Source organism: Kogia breviceps, chromosome 6 (genome assembly GCF_026419965.1).
Source record: "Kogia breviceps isolate mKogBre1 chromosome 6, mKogBre1 haplotype 1, whole genome shotgun sequence".
Lineage (NCBI taxonomy): Eukaryota > Metazoa > Chordata > Mammalia > Artiodactyla > Physeteridae > Kogia > Kogia breviceps.
Window position 1 is genome coordinate 59,913,164 of NC_081315.1, and position 16,771 is coordinate 59,929,934.

A 16,771-nucleotide genomic window follows, 5' to 3' on the forward strand; every position below is an offset into this window, starting at 1 on the left:
CAACCTGCTTATCTCTAGAGTCATTGACTAGTAGGGTTCGAGGTTGATACTAAAGTTCAAGAGTATAGAAAATTCTATATTGTATTGGAAAGGAGGAATTTGAAACTCTAGACTTACAAAGCTTTAATGTTAAAGTGTTTTCAACTAGTATGTTTTAAATTAGGATACTCTAATGGTTAAAAGCCTACATGTTGAGTCTTAAGAACCTGGATTTGAGTCCTATTTCTCCTATTTTTTAGTGATGTGTTATGAAAATACTAGTACCTATCTTATGGGACTGTTGTGAAGATTAAATGACTGCATACTATAATGCCTGCCACATAATATGTCCTTAAGAAATGTTCACTATTAACTACTGTTACTACTATTAGGTAAAGTATATGCTCAGGGAAGACATTTATGTTATCTGATGTAACATATGCCTGTGGTGATCAGGCATACCTGATGGAGGAATAGGGAAAGGGAAGAGGGAACAAAAGGGGAATTTGAAGTCTTTTATGTCCAATTCCCATTTTACCATTTCTTAGCCTCACTGTTCTCTTCTGTAAAATGGGAAAACAACCATTCTACCTATTATAAAAAGTAAATAACAAGGTGTATGGTATCTAGGAAAATTCTGTTTCATAGTAAGCAGTGTTAGTTTTTCTTTTTCTACCTTTTGGGTTGGAGATGCTATTCTTTTTTTTTTTTTTGCGGTATGCGGGCCTCTCACTGTTGTGGCCTCTCCCGTTGCGGAGCACAGGCTCCGGACGCGCAGGCCCAACGGCCATGGCTCACGGGCTTAGTCGCTCCGCGGCATGTGGGATCTTCCCGGACCAGGGCACGAACCCGTGTCTCCTGCATCGGCAGGCGGATTCTCAACCACTGCGCCACCAGGGAAGCCCTTTTTTTTTTTTTTTTTTTTTGCGGTACACGGGCCTCTCACTGTTGTGGCCTCTCCCGTTGCGGAGCACAGGCTCCAGACGCGCAGGCTCAGAGACCATGGCTCACAGGCCTAGCCGCTCCACGGCATGTGGGATCCTTCTGGACCCACGTCCCCTGCATCGGCAGGCGGACCCCCAACCGCTGCACCACCAGGGAAGCCCAATGCTATTCTTTATTTAAAAAATAAAGCTGTATTTATTTATTTAATTTTTTTCTTTTTTTTATTGGCTGTGACATGTGGCACGAGGGAATCTTAGTTCCCTGACCAGGGATTGAACCTGTGCCCCTGCAGTGGAAGTGTGGAGTTTTAACCACTGGACCGCGAGGGAAGTCCCGCTATTAGGCTTCCCTATCACGTATTTTGGCCCTTCAGCCGAAGACCACTAGGAACACACCTATATTTGAATAAATTTGGTTTATTACTCAGGTACCCTGGAAATCTGTGGGAGTATCTCAGTAAGAAGGTGTCTGAAAACACATATTAAGGGATTTGGGCTTGTTTTAGGTAATTTTGGGGAGGTGGGCCTATAATATCATTATCATCATGTAGAAGGAGGGAAGCAAAAGCCTCATTTGGAAATGAAGCAGCATTTAGTCATATTGGCCAGGATTGAGAGAGGTTTGGTCATTTTTCTGGTTTGGACAGTGTTCCTGATTTTGTCAGTGTTGAGACATGATAATGGAGTAGTCTTGTCCTGGTCCATCATGGTCATAGGATGGCTTTGTCTGATGTCAGTGTTCTGTAAAATTGTTTATGTTTATCATGAGAACACCTAGACCTAAGTGTGTCAGGCCTACCCCCCATGTCAGGGGCACCATTTTCTCTTTCTTACATGCTTCTAGCTTAAGTTGAAAATAAATACTATTCCCCCCCCCATATGTACATCTCTTAACATTGCTTTTCTCATTAAATCTTACATAAAACGTATGGAATCTAAAAAAAAAAGGTCATGAAGAACCTAGGGGCAAGACGGGAATAAAGACGCAGACCTACTACAGAATGGACTTGAGGACACAGGGACGGGGAAGGGTAAGCTGGGACAAAGTGAAAGAGTGGCATGGACATATATACACTACCAAACGTAAAATAGATAGCTAGTGGGAAGCAGCCGCATAGCACAGGGAGATCAGCTCAGTGCTTTGTGACCACCTAGAGGAGCGGGATAGGGAGGGTGGGAGGGAGACGCAAGAGGGAGGAGATATGGGGATATACGTATATGTATAGCTGATTCACTTTGTTATAAAGCAGAAACTAACACACCATTGTAAAGCGATTATACTTCAATAAAGATGTTAAAAAAAAGTAGCACATGAATAAATTTTAAAAATATATTCATACAATACAATAGCATTCAGAACAATGTAGAAGTCCCCATTCTTTTTCTTTCCAGAGTAAACTAGCAGCAGTTTGGTATACATCCTCCTAGTCCTTTTTTATGTTCTTGCACGCATATACACAGGTGTAAATAATTCACGTTGCGTTAAACACAGATGGATTCATACTATACATAGTTCTCTACAACTTGATTTTTTTTTAAACGTAATATACTTTGGAGAGCTTTGCATATCAGTACATATAGATCTACCATGTGGTTTTTAATAGGTATGTGATATTCCATCATATGAATGTACCATAGTTTATAAAACCTTTTCGGTTATTTCCAATATTTGCTATTATTAATAGTGTTGTGGTAAACATCTTTATAATGAACACTTGATTTCCATGTCAGCATTCTTCTGAGGAAGCTATTAAGTACACTCATTTAAAATTATTCAGATACTGCCAAATTGCCATCTAAAGAAGACTTCAGAAATTTACAGTACAGCACCAACAAGGTGTGAGTGTCTTTTCACCCCTGTCTTTACCAACACTTGATAGTATTGGTTTTTTAAAAATGTTTCCCTATTGACAGGTGAAACATTTTTGATTTTATTTTAATATTCCTGATTAATGTTACTGTTTCATGTTTACTGACCATTTGTTTTCTTCTGTGAATTGTCTTTTGCAATTTTCCATGAGATTGTTTGTCTTTTATTTACTTTTTATTGCTCTGAAGATTTTATACTTATGTATTCTGAATATTCTTTGCCAAATATATTGTAAATATTTTCTTCCGGTTTATCATTTGTCTTTAACTCATGAATTTACTGAACTTCTCTGAGCCTTCATTTCATCATTTGTAAAATGGAGAATAATAGTATGAGGATTTAATGATGTACTCGAAAGCTTGGTTTTCATGTAGGATTGTAGTGATGTTTTTGGAGAGTTCTCCGGTGCTCTGTGGGCTTGGCTTGAGAACCAGGGAGCTCTATTCAGCTTGATAACACTAAAGAGAAGTCACAGTTTGTAAGGTGAGAAGTGAGTTCCATGAGTTATTGCATGGTGCTCATTGGCTTGTGATTGGGCTTCACCTGCAGCTGAAAGTATTCTTCAGTTAGACATTAGGGTCTTAAAGATGAATGTATAGCTGAGGAGCTGAACTTTTTAATACTCTTCCAACTGGAAATAAATACACTTAAAAGGCTAATCATGGTTATGTCTGTGTGGCGGAATTATGGTTTTAATTTTCTTCCTGTATTTTTATAAACATTTTCAAGAATAATTAAAATGAACATGCCATTTTTTTTTGTAATTGGAAGAACTAGAAACAGTTATAAAATGATTATCATAGAGGTGTTGAATTTAAGGCCTGTGGAGTTTTTTTTTTGTTTTTGTAAACATTTTTATTGGAGTATAATTGCTTTATAATGGTGTGTTAGTTTCTGCTTTATAACAAAGTGATCAGTTATACATATACATATATCCCCATATCTCCTCCCTCTTGCGTCTCCCTCCCTCCCACCCTCCCTAGCCCACCCCTCTAAGTGGTCACAAAGCACCGAGCTGATCTCCCTGTGCTATGCGGCTGCTTCCCACTAGCTATCGATTTTACGTTTGGTAGTGTATATATGTCCATATATACACTACCACTCTCTCACTTTGTCCCAGCTTACCCTTCCCCCTCCCCGTATCCTCGAGTCTATTCTGTAGTAGGTCTGCATCTTTATTCCCATCTTTCCCCTAGGTTCTTCATGACCATTTCTGGTTTTTTTAGATTCCATATGTATGTGTTAGCATACGGTATTTGTTTTTCTCTTTCTGACTTACTTCACTCTGTATGACAGACTCCAGGTCTATCCACCTCACTACAAATAACTCAATTTCGTTTTTTTTTATGGCTGAGTAATATTCCATTGTATATATGTGCCACATTTTCTTTATCCATTCATTTGTCGATGGACACTTAGGTTGCTTCCATGTCCTGGCTATTGTAAATAGAGCTGCAGTGAACATTGTGGTACATGACTCTTTTTGAATTACAGTTTTCTCAGGGTATATGCCCAGTAGTGGGATTGCTGGGTCGTATGGTAGTTCTATTTGTAGTTTTTTAAGGAACCTCCATACTGTTCTCCATAGTGACTGTATCAATTTACATTCCCACCAACAGTGTATTGAGGTTTCCCTTTTCTCCACACACTCTCCAGCATTTATTGTTTGTAGATTTGCTGATGGCCATTCTGACTGGTGTGAGATGATATCACATTGTAGTTTTGATTTGCATTTCTCTAACGATTAATGATGTTGAGTATTCTTTCATGTGTTTGTCGGCAATCTGTATATCTTTGGAGAAATGTCTGTTTAGGTCTTCTGCCCATTTTTGGATTGGGTTGTTCGTTTTTTTGATTTTGAGCTGCATGATCTGCTTGTAAATTTTGGAGATTAATCCTTTGTCAGTTGAGTCATTTACAAATATTTTCTCCCATTCTGAGGGTTGTCTTTTCTTCTTGTTTATGGTTTCCTTTGCTGTGCAAAAGTTTTTACGTTTCATTAGGTCCCATTTGTTTATTTTTGTTTTTATTTCCATTTCTCTAGGAGGTGGGTCAAGAAAAATCTTGCTGTGATTTATGTCATAGAGTGTTCTGCCTATGTTTTCCTCTAAGAGTTTGATAGTGTCTTGCATTACATTTAGATCTTTAATCCATTTTGAGTTTATTTTTGTGTATGGTGTTAGGGAGTGTTCTAATTTCATTCTTTTACATGTAGCTGTCCAGTTTTCCTGGCACCACTTATTGAAGAGGCTGTCTTTTCTCCATTGTATATTCTTAAGGCCTGTGGAGGTTTGAAGACATTAACATTGATGAGAAAGAATCCTTCTCTCTCTCTTCTTGCACTCTCCTTCCTTTTCTCCCCTTAGGGTTAAAGAATCATATTTGAATTTATGGTAACTTGTTGGAAGAGAATATAGAAATTATAGTATATTGCATTTCCTCTTTTTGAAGTTGTCTGTCTCATCCTTTTTTGGTTATTTCAAACATTTATTCATAGGAATTTCCTATGGTAAAATTTATAAAGCTTATAAAAAAATGCCCATTTAGGAGACAGTGATAGTAGATTCACTACAGCAGCATTTATTGAACATCTGTTATGTAAAAAGTTCTTTGGGGCACTAAAAGAAATAATAAGTCTTCACCCCATCCTTCAGTTAGGAAATAACCATGTGAACAATTAACATGTGCAAGGCAAAAAGAAATGTTATAAACTGAGTGGAAGCACTAAAGGAAGTAAGAAGGAAGAGAGATTTGAGATAAACTTTAAAGGTAAGAGTTGCAGTGGGTGGAAAGTGGCATTCTAGACAGAGAATCATGTCAGCAAAGATGCATACTCATGATGGTGCATGATACAGTTGAGAAATGTGGAACATTTCAAATTGGTATGGTTGGTGTGTTCATGGAGAGATGAAGTGTGAAAGATTAAGTGTTTCTAAGATGTTGACTTGTTCATGAGTTGTAACTGACAAAATTAACTTTCATGAGTACTTTTATTATAGTAAATAATCCCTTTAGACTATATGCACATGGATGTTTCTGTAAGATAAGGATATGAATGCCTTGGTTAATGATTATTGGAATGAGTGTTTTGAAATGCAGCCATTTTATTGAAGTCATGAGTATGTTAATGTAAGTTTTCGGAAACCTCTTTTAGGAGCGCTGAGACCTGGAAATGGCCCTGAGATTTTACTCGGTCAGGGGCCCACTCAGCAGCCTCCACAGCAGCATCGAGTACTTCAGCAGCTACAGCAGGGAGACTGGAGATTGCAGCAGCTTCATCTGCAGCATCGTCATCCTCAGCAGCAGCAGCAGCTACTTCAGGATGCTTATATGCAGCAGGTGATTCTTTCGTTACTTGAGGTACAAAAGTACTGTTGTGGAATTCATGCCGCTCTTGAATAGCAGTGAATTCCCTTTTGTATCATGGGTACTTTGAACTGTAGATTGAAGTAAACATTTTGCTCAGTTTCCTGATTATTAAAAGAACATGTAGTTTGGACTTCTGTAGTGGTGCAGTGGTTAAAAATCAGCCTGCCAATGCAGGGGACATGGGTTCGAGTCCTGGTCCAGGAAGATCCCACATGCTAGGGAGCAACTAAGCCTGTGCACCACAACTACTGAGCCTGCACTCTGGAGCCCATGCGCCACAACTACTGAGCCCACATGCCACAACTGAAGCCTGCATGCCTAGAGCTTACGCTCCGCAACAAGAGAAGCCACTGCAGTGAGAAGCCTGAGCACTGCAACGAAGAGTAGCCCCTGCTTGACGCAGCTAGAGAAAGCCTGCACGCAGCAGTGAAGACCCAACGTGGCCAAAAATGGAGAACAGTATGGAGGTTCCTTAAAAAACTACAAATAGAACTACCATATGACCCCGCAATCCCACTTCTGGGGTCATATACCCTGAGAAAACCATAATTCAAAAAGAGTCACATACCAAAATGTTCATTGCAGCTCTATTTATAATAGCCAGGACATAGAAGCAACCTAAGTATCCATCAACAGATGAATGGATAAAGAAGATGTGGCACATATATACAATGGAATATTACTCAGCCATAAAAAGAAATGAAACTGAGTTATTTGTAATGAGGTGGATAGACCTGGAGTCTGTCATACAGAGTGAAGTAAGTCAGAAGGAGAAAAACAAATACCGTATGCTAACACATATATATGGAATCTAAGAAAAAAAAATGTCATGAAGAGACTAGGGGTAGGATGGGAATAAAACACAGACCTACTAGAGCATGGACTTGAGGACATGGGGAGGGGGAAGGGTAAGCTGTGACAAAGTGAGAGAGTGGCATGGACATATATACGCTACCAAATGTAAAATAGATAGCTAGTGGGAAGCGGCCGCATAGCACAGGGAGATCAGCTCGGTGCTTTGTGACCACCTAGAGGGGTGAGACAGGGAGGGTGGGAAGGAGGGAGACGCAAGAGGGAAGAGATATGGGAACATATGTATATGTATAACTGATTCACTTTATTGTAAAGCAGAAACTAACACACCACTGTAAAGCACTTATACTCCAATAAAGATGTTAAAAAATATATATATATTTTATTTGCATTCTGTGAGATACTCAAGAATACTTCTGTTGTAATAGGTTGTATCGTGGCTTTATGAAGCAAAGGATGTTCACCCAGTTGTTTGGAATTGCAAATAAGTACTGCAATTTATGATGAATATTATCTTTTTCAGGTTACGTTTTGAGTTCATATATATAGACTAATAATGTTATTGTTGGAAAGGCGATATTAGACTTTCAGAAGTAATATTGTCTTGGGTTTTTATTCTTATTTTTTCTTTTTTTGCCTGTGTTGGGTGTGTGTGTGTGTGTGTGTGTATGTGTGTAGGGTTGGCATTTAAGAGTTGGAAGGGACATAGAAAAATATGACCTTAAGTTCTAGTTTGTCCTTTGCCTCATCAGAACCTGTGCATCTCTAGTTTCACTAAACTATTTTAAATTTAATGATTGTCATCATCGTCTTTCCATCATTTCCTGAACTATATTTGAGCCAATTATATGCATGCTACTTCTCATGGGTATACCCCGTCCTCTGGTCTTGACTGATAGACCCAGAGTGGAGGATAGTTAAGTAGGGGTGCCATTGGATAGCCAGAAGGTATCATTGAAGGGAAGACAGAGGAGCATGGGAATTTACTGTAATGGTTCCTGGACACAAGTCACTTCAGGGGTCTTCATCAGCTGGTAAACGTGTTTAGGTTTAGGTTTCTTCCAGACATCATTAAACTGTGCTGGAGATGGTTTTAGTTGAATCTATTACATTTCATTGATAATTTTGAAACCAATTCCAATAAGATGATTTAAGTTATAGTCACTTACTGACTATAGGTATCTTACATTAGTGTTTGGACTATTGAGTACCCAAGTCATTGTTATGGTAAGATCAGTACCTAAAAAAAAAAAAAAAGGCTCTTGCACAAAAAAGGCATGAGTAATACTGATGAGTTTGTTTTTCCAATTGTAGTATCAACATGCAGTGCAACAGCAACAAATACTTCAACAACAGTTTTTAATGCATTCAGTATATCAACCGCAACCTTCCGCATCACAGTATCCTACAATGGTAAGCGTTATGTAATTTCTAGAGATTTCTCTCTGAGTATACATTCCAGTGTTGGAATTCACAGTATGAATAGTATTATTCAGAATTTAATAATTCAGAATCAACTCAAGTTAGTTTATTAACATGAATTTTATCAAAGCCAGTTATGTATTCTTAAGCAGCTTTACATTGGGCTGAACGTGGATCTGGCACATCTTATCTGATAGTATAAGGAGATGATTGGTTACCCAGGATCTCTTGTCATATGTCTCTCTCATTTGGCAAATGGCTGTTGAAGAAAAGAAAAGAAAAGAAACCTAAAGGAAAGTTGCATTTGCTTCAGAGAATAGTTTGACCTGTTTTTACAGCAACCGCTATACCAAGTGACTTTAAACTACCATATCGTTTTTTCTTAAACTATTTAAAGGCGAATTTTTGAATCCTGCCAGGTGACCCTAATTTTCCAGTTCCTTTGTTTTTTAATTGAGGTATAATTGACATAAGATTTTATTCATTTACCTGAAACTACCTGAGGTAACGTAATAATTCTATATTGGTATATATTACAAAATGATCACCACAGTAAGTCCAGTTAAACAACTTCTTAAATAGATTTATTTCATCTTGTAGTTTTTTAGTAGCGAGCTGCTCCTTCAGATAAAAATTGTTTTCCAGGTTTCTGATTTTGTGGCCAGTGTGAAGAGGAAGGAGCATAGTAAATAGGCGCAACGCTGACAGTGCTTTACTGAACTTGAGCATTGTTTTGTATAACGGCATTTTTTGTTTCAGATGCAGCAGTATCAGCAGGCTTTCTTGCAGCAGCAAATGCTAGCTCAACCTCAGCAGTCTCAACAACAGGCATCACCAGAATATCTCACTTCCCCTCAAGAGTTCTCACCGGCCTTAGTGTCCTACACTTCATCACTTCCAGCTCAGGTTGGAACCATAATGGACTCCTCTTATAGTGCCAATAGGCAAGTATTTTTCCATTGAATACAGAGGAAATTATTGTGGGAGTGGGTGTTACCATGGAGTGGAGTCACTAAGTGGCTCCTGAATTAATTTAGAGCCCATCTTAGAGTTCCCTTTTTTTCTTTTACTAGTCCTCTCTCCTGACCCCTTTGCATCTCCATCCTTCTTTCCATTTCTATCAGTTAATTTTGCTAACTGCTATTTGCAAATAAGGCTTAGCAACATCCAGCAGCATTTAAGGCTAAGAAAATTATTAGCTTATAAGTTAAGACATTCTTTGTCTGACAGACTTAGTAGCTTCAAATAATGATAAACATTTATTATCTCACACACTTTCTTTGGATCAGGAATTTAGGAGTAGCTTACCTGTATGGTTATGACCAGGGAAGTGTCTCTCATAAAGTTACAGTTAAGATGTTGGCTGGGGCTGCAGTCCACTGAAGGCTTGCCTGGTACTGGTGGATCGGTTTGTAAGGTCACTCACATGCCTTTGGGCAGGAGGCCTCACTTTTTTGTCACATGGATCTCTCCAAAAGGCTGCTTGAGTATTCTCTTTGGCAAAATCAAAGACTGTTTTGAACGAGGAATTGTTTATTCTTGTTTCTTCCAGAACACGTGGTCCAAAAGAGAGGGCAAGGAGGAACCTTTGATGCCTTTTATGATATGATCTAGTCTCAGAAGTCACACGTTGGCACTCCCACCATATTTCATTTGTTAGAATTGAGTCACTAGATCTAGCCCACGTTCAAGGGCAGGGGAATTTGGTTCCACCCTTTGAAGGGAGGAGTGTCAAAGGACTTGCAGACATTTTGTTGTTGTTGTTTGTTTTTTGTTTTTTGTGGTACGCGGGCCTCTCACTGTTGTGGCCTCTCTCGTTGCGGAGCACAGGCTCCGGACGTGCAGGCTCAGCAGCCATGGCTCACAGGCCCAGCCGCTCCGTGGCATGTGGGATCCTCCTGGACCGGGGCACGAACCCGCGTCCCCTGCATCGGCAGGCAGACTCTCAACCACTGCGTCACCAGGAAAGCCCTTGCAGACATATTTTAACACGTGTTTGAAGTGTAGGTTAAGGTGACACCCCTTATTGAGTTACAGTCTATGAAGAAGAATCCATGAATTCATTCCAGGAACAGGAGGAAGATGATTCAGATAGGGAATCCTAAAGTTGTAAAAGGATCATTGACAGGCAGGAGGGTAATGCCCACTTCTCTTTGAGTTTTAACCTCTCTATCTGTGTTTCTAGAACTTGGAAAGTCCTTAAAGGTAGTTTTGGAATTAGAGATGGGATTCCTTCATATGGAGGCAGGCTTAGACTTTGGCAGTTGGTGCATTCCTAGAGTGAGTTCTAAACTGAATTACATTTATTATTAAGATACCTAAGTTATATTTACTAGAAAGACTATCTACTATTGGAGAATTCTAGCTTTCAGTAAGTGTTTAAACATTCTGTTCTTGGCTCAGCTATACTGAAGGGGCTTGGGCTTGGGGATTAAATGGGCAACTTTTGCCCTTTCTTCCCTTTCAAGATCTGTGTGGTGGCAATGGAAGTGAGCTCCCAAGGGGAAGGTGAGTTTAAGGGGATGAGTCAAGGCTTGCAAAATTGAGATGTTTCTTTAGAAGCACATAGAGATTCTCCCTCCATTACCAGTGTTAGAAGATCTGGATCTGAATTATTAAATGAACTTGACAACTCTGTTATACTGCCTTGTGCCTATGCTGTATTTCCAGGCTGGGTTGAGGGAGAGGTACCCAGGTATTCTTAGGTTAAGAAGGCTTTAAACTCTAATCTTCTAGTAAAAGCCAAGAGACCTATTGGATAACTTTCATAGAACCAGTAGTCCTAGGCTCCAGACTATAGATACTTTAAACACCATGAATATATTATATAGAAAATAGTCCTCCTCTAGTTTTAGGCAATTCATAAAGCAATTCTGGCAGCTCACCTTTTGTTGATAGCTATGTAGAGAATGTCTTTGTCAAAGGGAAAATTATTGTGGTGTCTCTCAGCATAACCAGGACATAAAATCACCGTATTCAATAGTGATTTTAGAGTGATACTGTTTGATATGGCAACTGATTTTCACTTTAAGGTTTACTCACTATGATAAATAATAGTTAATATTTAATGAGTGCTTATTTATTTATTTATGTTCTCTCTGCTTTACATGTATTAAATCATTTAATCTTCTCAGTCACCCTATGAGGTAGATACTGCTACTCTTGTTTCACAGATAAGGAAGTTGAGACCTAGAGAAGTTAAGGAACTTGCCCAAGGTACACAGTTAGTGACCTTTATGGAGGTGATTCAAATCCCATGTGGTCTCCTTCCAATCCATGCCCTTACTGCCCACCTCCATCATAATAAAATGATCTGCTTTTCCAAGTATTTATAAAGTATGAACTAGGAAACTTTAAAATTTTCAATTATAATGTATTTTTTTCCTCCTTTTTCCTCTCTTAATTTTTACTCTAGGTCAGTTGCTGACAAAGAGGCAGTTGCAAATATTACAAATCAGAAGAACATCAGTAACCCACCTGATATGTCAGGTTGGAATCCTTTTGGAGAGGATAATTTCTCCAAGTTAACAGAAGAGGAACTGTTGGACAGAGAATTTGACCTTCTAAGATCAAGTAAGGGACACTTGAAGGCTTATTTTGCTTCACAGTAAAATAACAACTCTATAATTATTCAGCAAGGCCAAAGACTGTTTTGGGATGGTAAAGAGAAAATTCTTTTTGCGCATTTGAGGGCAAAATTCAGGCCATCTTCTTTTACATATACTATCAAACTATATTGTGTGCTTTAGAAATCAATTGCTTGATAGTAACTATTAAACCCAAGATTGCTGATAATAGGCTGATTCTGAGCACTTAAATACTGCATATCTTTGAATGTTAATTCAAAAATCTCCAAAAAATGGAAAATTAATGTTCAAATAAAAAGGGAGAGATTAGTATCTTGCCTTACTAATCATTTTGCAGCTCTGTTTTCTTGCACACTCAGTAGAAGATATTGTGGGTCTGAGATGCCCTTTGAAAGTGCCTGAAAGAAAACATGGGCTACTACATTATGTTAATGTTTTGTAATGTCCTTTTAATGAGTGGTGACATAAACGGGCTGCCTTGTTGTCCTGGTATGGCAAAAGTGAAATAAATTCTTTTCCATTTAAAATCAGATATCTCAATGTTTTTACTTGCAGTCATTGCCTTTTCTTAAACTACCTAATATATATGTCAAGTCTCGCTATACATATTTTAGAAGTTATTTTTTGGAAAAGGCATGTATGGAGTATTTTGGGGAGGTTGCAAAACAGTAGCAAAAAGCTCATTCCTGGAGTCTATAGATAATTGTCAGGTTTCTGAGTCTTGTGGGTGTGTGTGTGTGCACGTGTGTGCCCAGTGTGTTTCCCCAATTTGCATGTGAAAAGACAGTCTTGATGGTCCCCAGTTATAGTTCCTCGTTTCTATTTTATTATAGGTAACTGGCCTTATGAGAACATTTATTAGATGAAGTACTTTGTTCCAAATTGGTATATATTTTATATAAAGTTTATAAATGCCCTGAATTCATGTAAGAATAGTTGTTTGGAATTTAAATTGGTATTTTACATATTGGTTATATGATTATGAAAAATTAAATTGATTAAATGCAGATATAAAAATGAGTTCTGAGCCTTTAATAAAGGTTTGTTGACTTTGGTAAAACCAGTCTTATATTTTTTTATTAAAAAAATTTGTTTTAAACTACAACATTTTTGTTTGGCATTTTTTCTACAATTTATGTTGAGTGGTCCCCAAAGCAAGGTTTTTAAAAAAGGAAGTAAAATATCTCTTTCCTTTAGGGGGATGGTAGGGAGATACAGGGGGTAACCAATCATTGTAATTTACAGAATTATTTTTAAAGCAAAAGGGAAAATTAAAACATTCATTTTAATGTATTCTGACCAGGATAGTACCTAAGGTTTGCTAAATCAGTTTTTTCTACTCTTTGGGTGAACACTCCCCTCCCCACTGTTTTTAAAAAATAAATCAATTTATGGAATGGGTAAAGTATTCACATTTTTTTTTGTGCCTTATAAAAATGTTATTCTAAGCTCCCTAGAATTTGTAGTGACACCCAAGTGTTAGTTACTTTGCATAGGCAAGAATGGCATACAAATATTCATGTATACCTAACTTCATAAAAATTGGATTTAACATGTAAAACTCTTAACCAGCTATTTGCTTTCAAACTTTAAGGTCTGATTACATGTGTAATTTGTGTATGTGTTAGTATACACATGTGTATGCCAAAGAGAGTTCAGACTTCATTGCAGCATTAGATATGGAAAGATACTAAGTTCCAGATGGCAGTGCAGGAGGAACTTTATCTGAAGGTCAGACTTGGAGCAACTCAGCCATTTGGGAAACTTCCTAGATGGTCCCCGAGCTATTGAAATCACTGTCACAAGGACAGTGTATTTAAATTGGCACATAGCACCAGAAAACGTGAATTCTGATACCTGGCTAAGTCATTTAACTAGGTTTAACTCTGTTAAGTCACTTAACTGCTGTTTCACTTACTCATTTATAAACTGGGTATAATGATGCTTACTTCATAGGGTTGCCAATAAGATTAAATAATGTCTTTAAAGAGTCTGGGCACTCCATAAATGTCACCTCTGCTTTTCTCACCTTCTGTATAAGTCTTTGGGCTCTGACTCCTGAGGTTATTGCTCTATAACAAGCATTTAAAAATTATATCTAAACTGTCAGGTTTCTCAGCTGGCAATTAAAAAAACCAAATAGAAGGGGCTTTGTGGGCAAACACATGAACAGCAGAAGTGATGTATGACAGCATGGAAAGAGATGGAAAAATGTCTGGTTTCCCCTTAATAATTGATATTCATAGTAATGGGGTTCAAAAAAGTGAAATGTCTTTAATAAAGTTTATAAAGAAATCAATAAAGTATAGAATATAGTTTAGAAAGATTTCCTCCCAGATTTGACTTTATTGTAATATTGAGTCATCTTTAGCACCTGTTTCACTCACAACCAATAAGGTATCTAATATTTGATCTACTTGATAAGGGTTTAAATTACACCAATGGGCAAAAGACCTCTTCTAGAACCTTAAGTTTCAGTAGACTGACGGTGTAATGAAAATTGATTGTTGGTCATTACTGGTTGGTTCCTCTGTCCCTATCAACTTTTTCCAAAATGAATAAATTATCAATGCATTTGGAATATCAAATTTTATCTTTTTTCTCAGCACAGATATTTATCAACAATTTTTCAAAGTCCTTTCTGAGATTTTTTAATATTTGGCTTATGACAGCTTTCCAGTGAGAAACTGAATACTTTTATGTATGTTCCTTAAAAATATAGGCATTACCCATGTAATGATTGTTCAGAATAAAACATTGCCATTTGAGGTTTTATTTTTTAAATGGTATGTGGTTATTTATTTTTTTAAAAAAAAAGCAAAAAGATATGCTGTCTAGGAAATATTTTACTTGTGTGTATTTTCCAGAAGGTAATTTAAAAATTATATTTTGAAATACTAAAATTCCAAGATACTAGTAATTGGTAATAAAGAAACCTGATTTTTAGTGATCTTTAAGAGAACAGTTGAATCCAGAAGGCAAAGGGATTTAACATATAAAATATAAATCAAATTCTTCTTGCTTTTGCTTTCATTGTAACAATATTTATGGTTTGGAATTTTTTACCTGTTCCTATTTAACACTAAAACATTAAATCGAAATTAAGCGTTATTAATAAAGCCAGTCTCAATATTTTTTACAGTTTAAGCTTGTATTTTTCATGGTCTTTTGTATCAAAGCATCCAGATTAGTATGTAAACTTTAGAAATCTAATTGTCGTAATATTTAATACATTAAACACTAATTAGAATACAGGTGTTTGCTTTGGGAAAATTTTTAAGTTGCAGTTGTTTGAATAGTTGTGTAGCTCTACATGTTAATTAAAAGTAATACTTGATGGAATATTGTTTTCTTGTTGATAGTGGATTTATTGTTTATTTCTGTTTAAAATTGCATCAAAATAACTAAAAGAGTAGAAGAAACTAAAGACTGTGGCTGCTTTGCATATTCTACTGAATGTGTTGGGGCTTTTTTTTCTGAAGCCACAGTATGAAATAGATATAAACATCTGTATATATAGTAAGTTTGTTGTAAAACATTAACTTTCACCATTTTAAGCTGATTCAGACCTATCACTGTTCCTTTAGGGCAGAATAACAACTTTTCAGGTATATTAGAACAGTGTCAAAAGTATCAGATGAAGACTGTACTTTTAAACCTTATTCTTTAACCTTTTGGCTATTCAACCATTATCCATATAAGCTGCTGAATTAACTTTTTAGAGTATATTAATTTTCTGATGATAGTATGAAATAGTTTGATTTTAGGACTTTAAAATCCTGTATTTTTGCCATTTGTATCCATTATAATTCTTGAAAAGATACTGTCTTTATTCAGCACACAATTCTTTTGGGAAGGCAGGAAGAGGTAAGTTTCTCATATTGGACAAATCAAGCTCAAGTTTTGCTCTAATGAAAAGAAAACCAGTTCTTTGAAAATGGAGCTTAAATACATTTTAGGGGTGACTATGTATTTGAAATTCTACATACCATTTTGTTAGTTTTTATTTATAGGTTATCGATAATTTAAAAAATTAATATGCATGTTTATTTTTTATTTTGTGCCCTGGGACCCAGATTATCATGTGAACTTTAGAAATCTAAATGGTTTTTAAAAAATCTTCCATGGAAAAATTGATCCTGTGTTTTTTGGAACAATGAGAACATGATTCATTTTATAGTGAGTTTATTCTGCTTCCTGTTTTGAAATAATTGGATAAATGAACTTCGTATGAAACAGTATCTTCATATTTTAACTTATGGGGACCCCATATATAAAAAATATTTGTTTACCCCTACATGATAGTATTTGTACTCTTGTCATAACTACATGGTGCTGTTTATACATTTACCATGAATTTACCATAGATAGATGGAGATAACACATCACTGCATGAGGATTCAAAGAACTTTAGTGGTAACTTTGCATTTTTATATGCTGGGAACCATTGGAACAGTAGTGGTTTATAAACCTGGAGAATGTTAATATGTAGATTCCCAAGCTTCTACTCAGATAATCTGATTCATTAGGTCTGTGATAGGACCCAGGTTTTATACAGGAGTATAAATACATTTTATACAGGAGTTCTGGCAAATATGATGCAGATGGTTTAGGAAGGAAATCTGGTCCTGATTTTGACCCAAGTACCTATAAACTATATACTTATATACAAATATATATAGGTAAGTATAATTTTATCAGGGCCTGATAAAATTGGTAACCCACAGGTATCCTCTATGATTCATTGAATCTTAGGATTCTCCTTAAAGTTTGATTGTGGCTTCCCA

At 36.8% G+C, this 16,771-nt stretch overlaps 1 protein-coding gene across 5 annotated transcripts in view; it reads left to right on the plus strand.

Moving 5' to 3' along the window:
- BMP2K (BMP2 inducible kinase) overlaps positions 1-16,771 on the plus strand; it is a 136,246-nt gene that overhangs the window by 98,253 nt on the left and 21,222 nt on the right. For all 5 annotated transcript variants that reach the window (XM_059065920.2, XM_059065921.2, XM_067035899.1 and 2 more), the window contains 4 exons: positions 5,948-6,132; positions 8,290-8,388; positions 9,157-9,341; positions 11,813-11,970. In XM_059065920.2, coding sequence (XP_058921903.1) covers positions 5,948-6,132; positions 8,290-8,388; positions 9,157-9,341; positions 11,813-11,970 — 627 coding nt within the window. The remainder of the gene's footprint in view (positions 1-5,947; positions 6,133-8,289; positions 8,389-9,156; positions 9,342-11,812; positions 11,971-16,771) is intronic.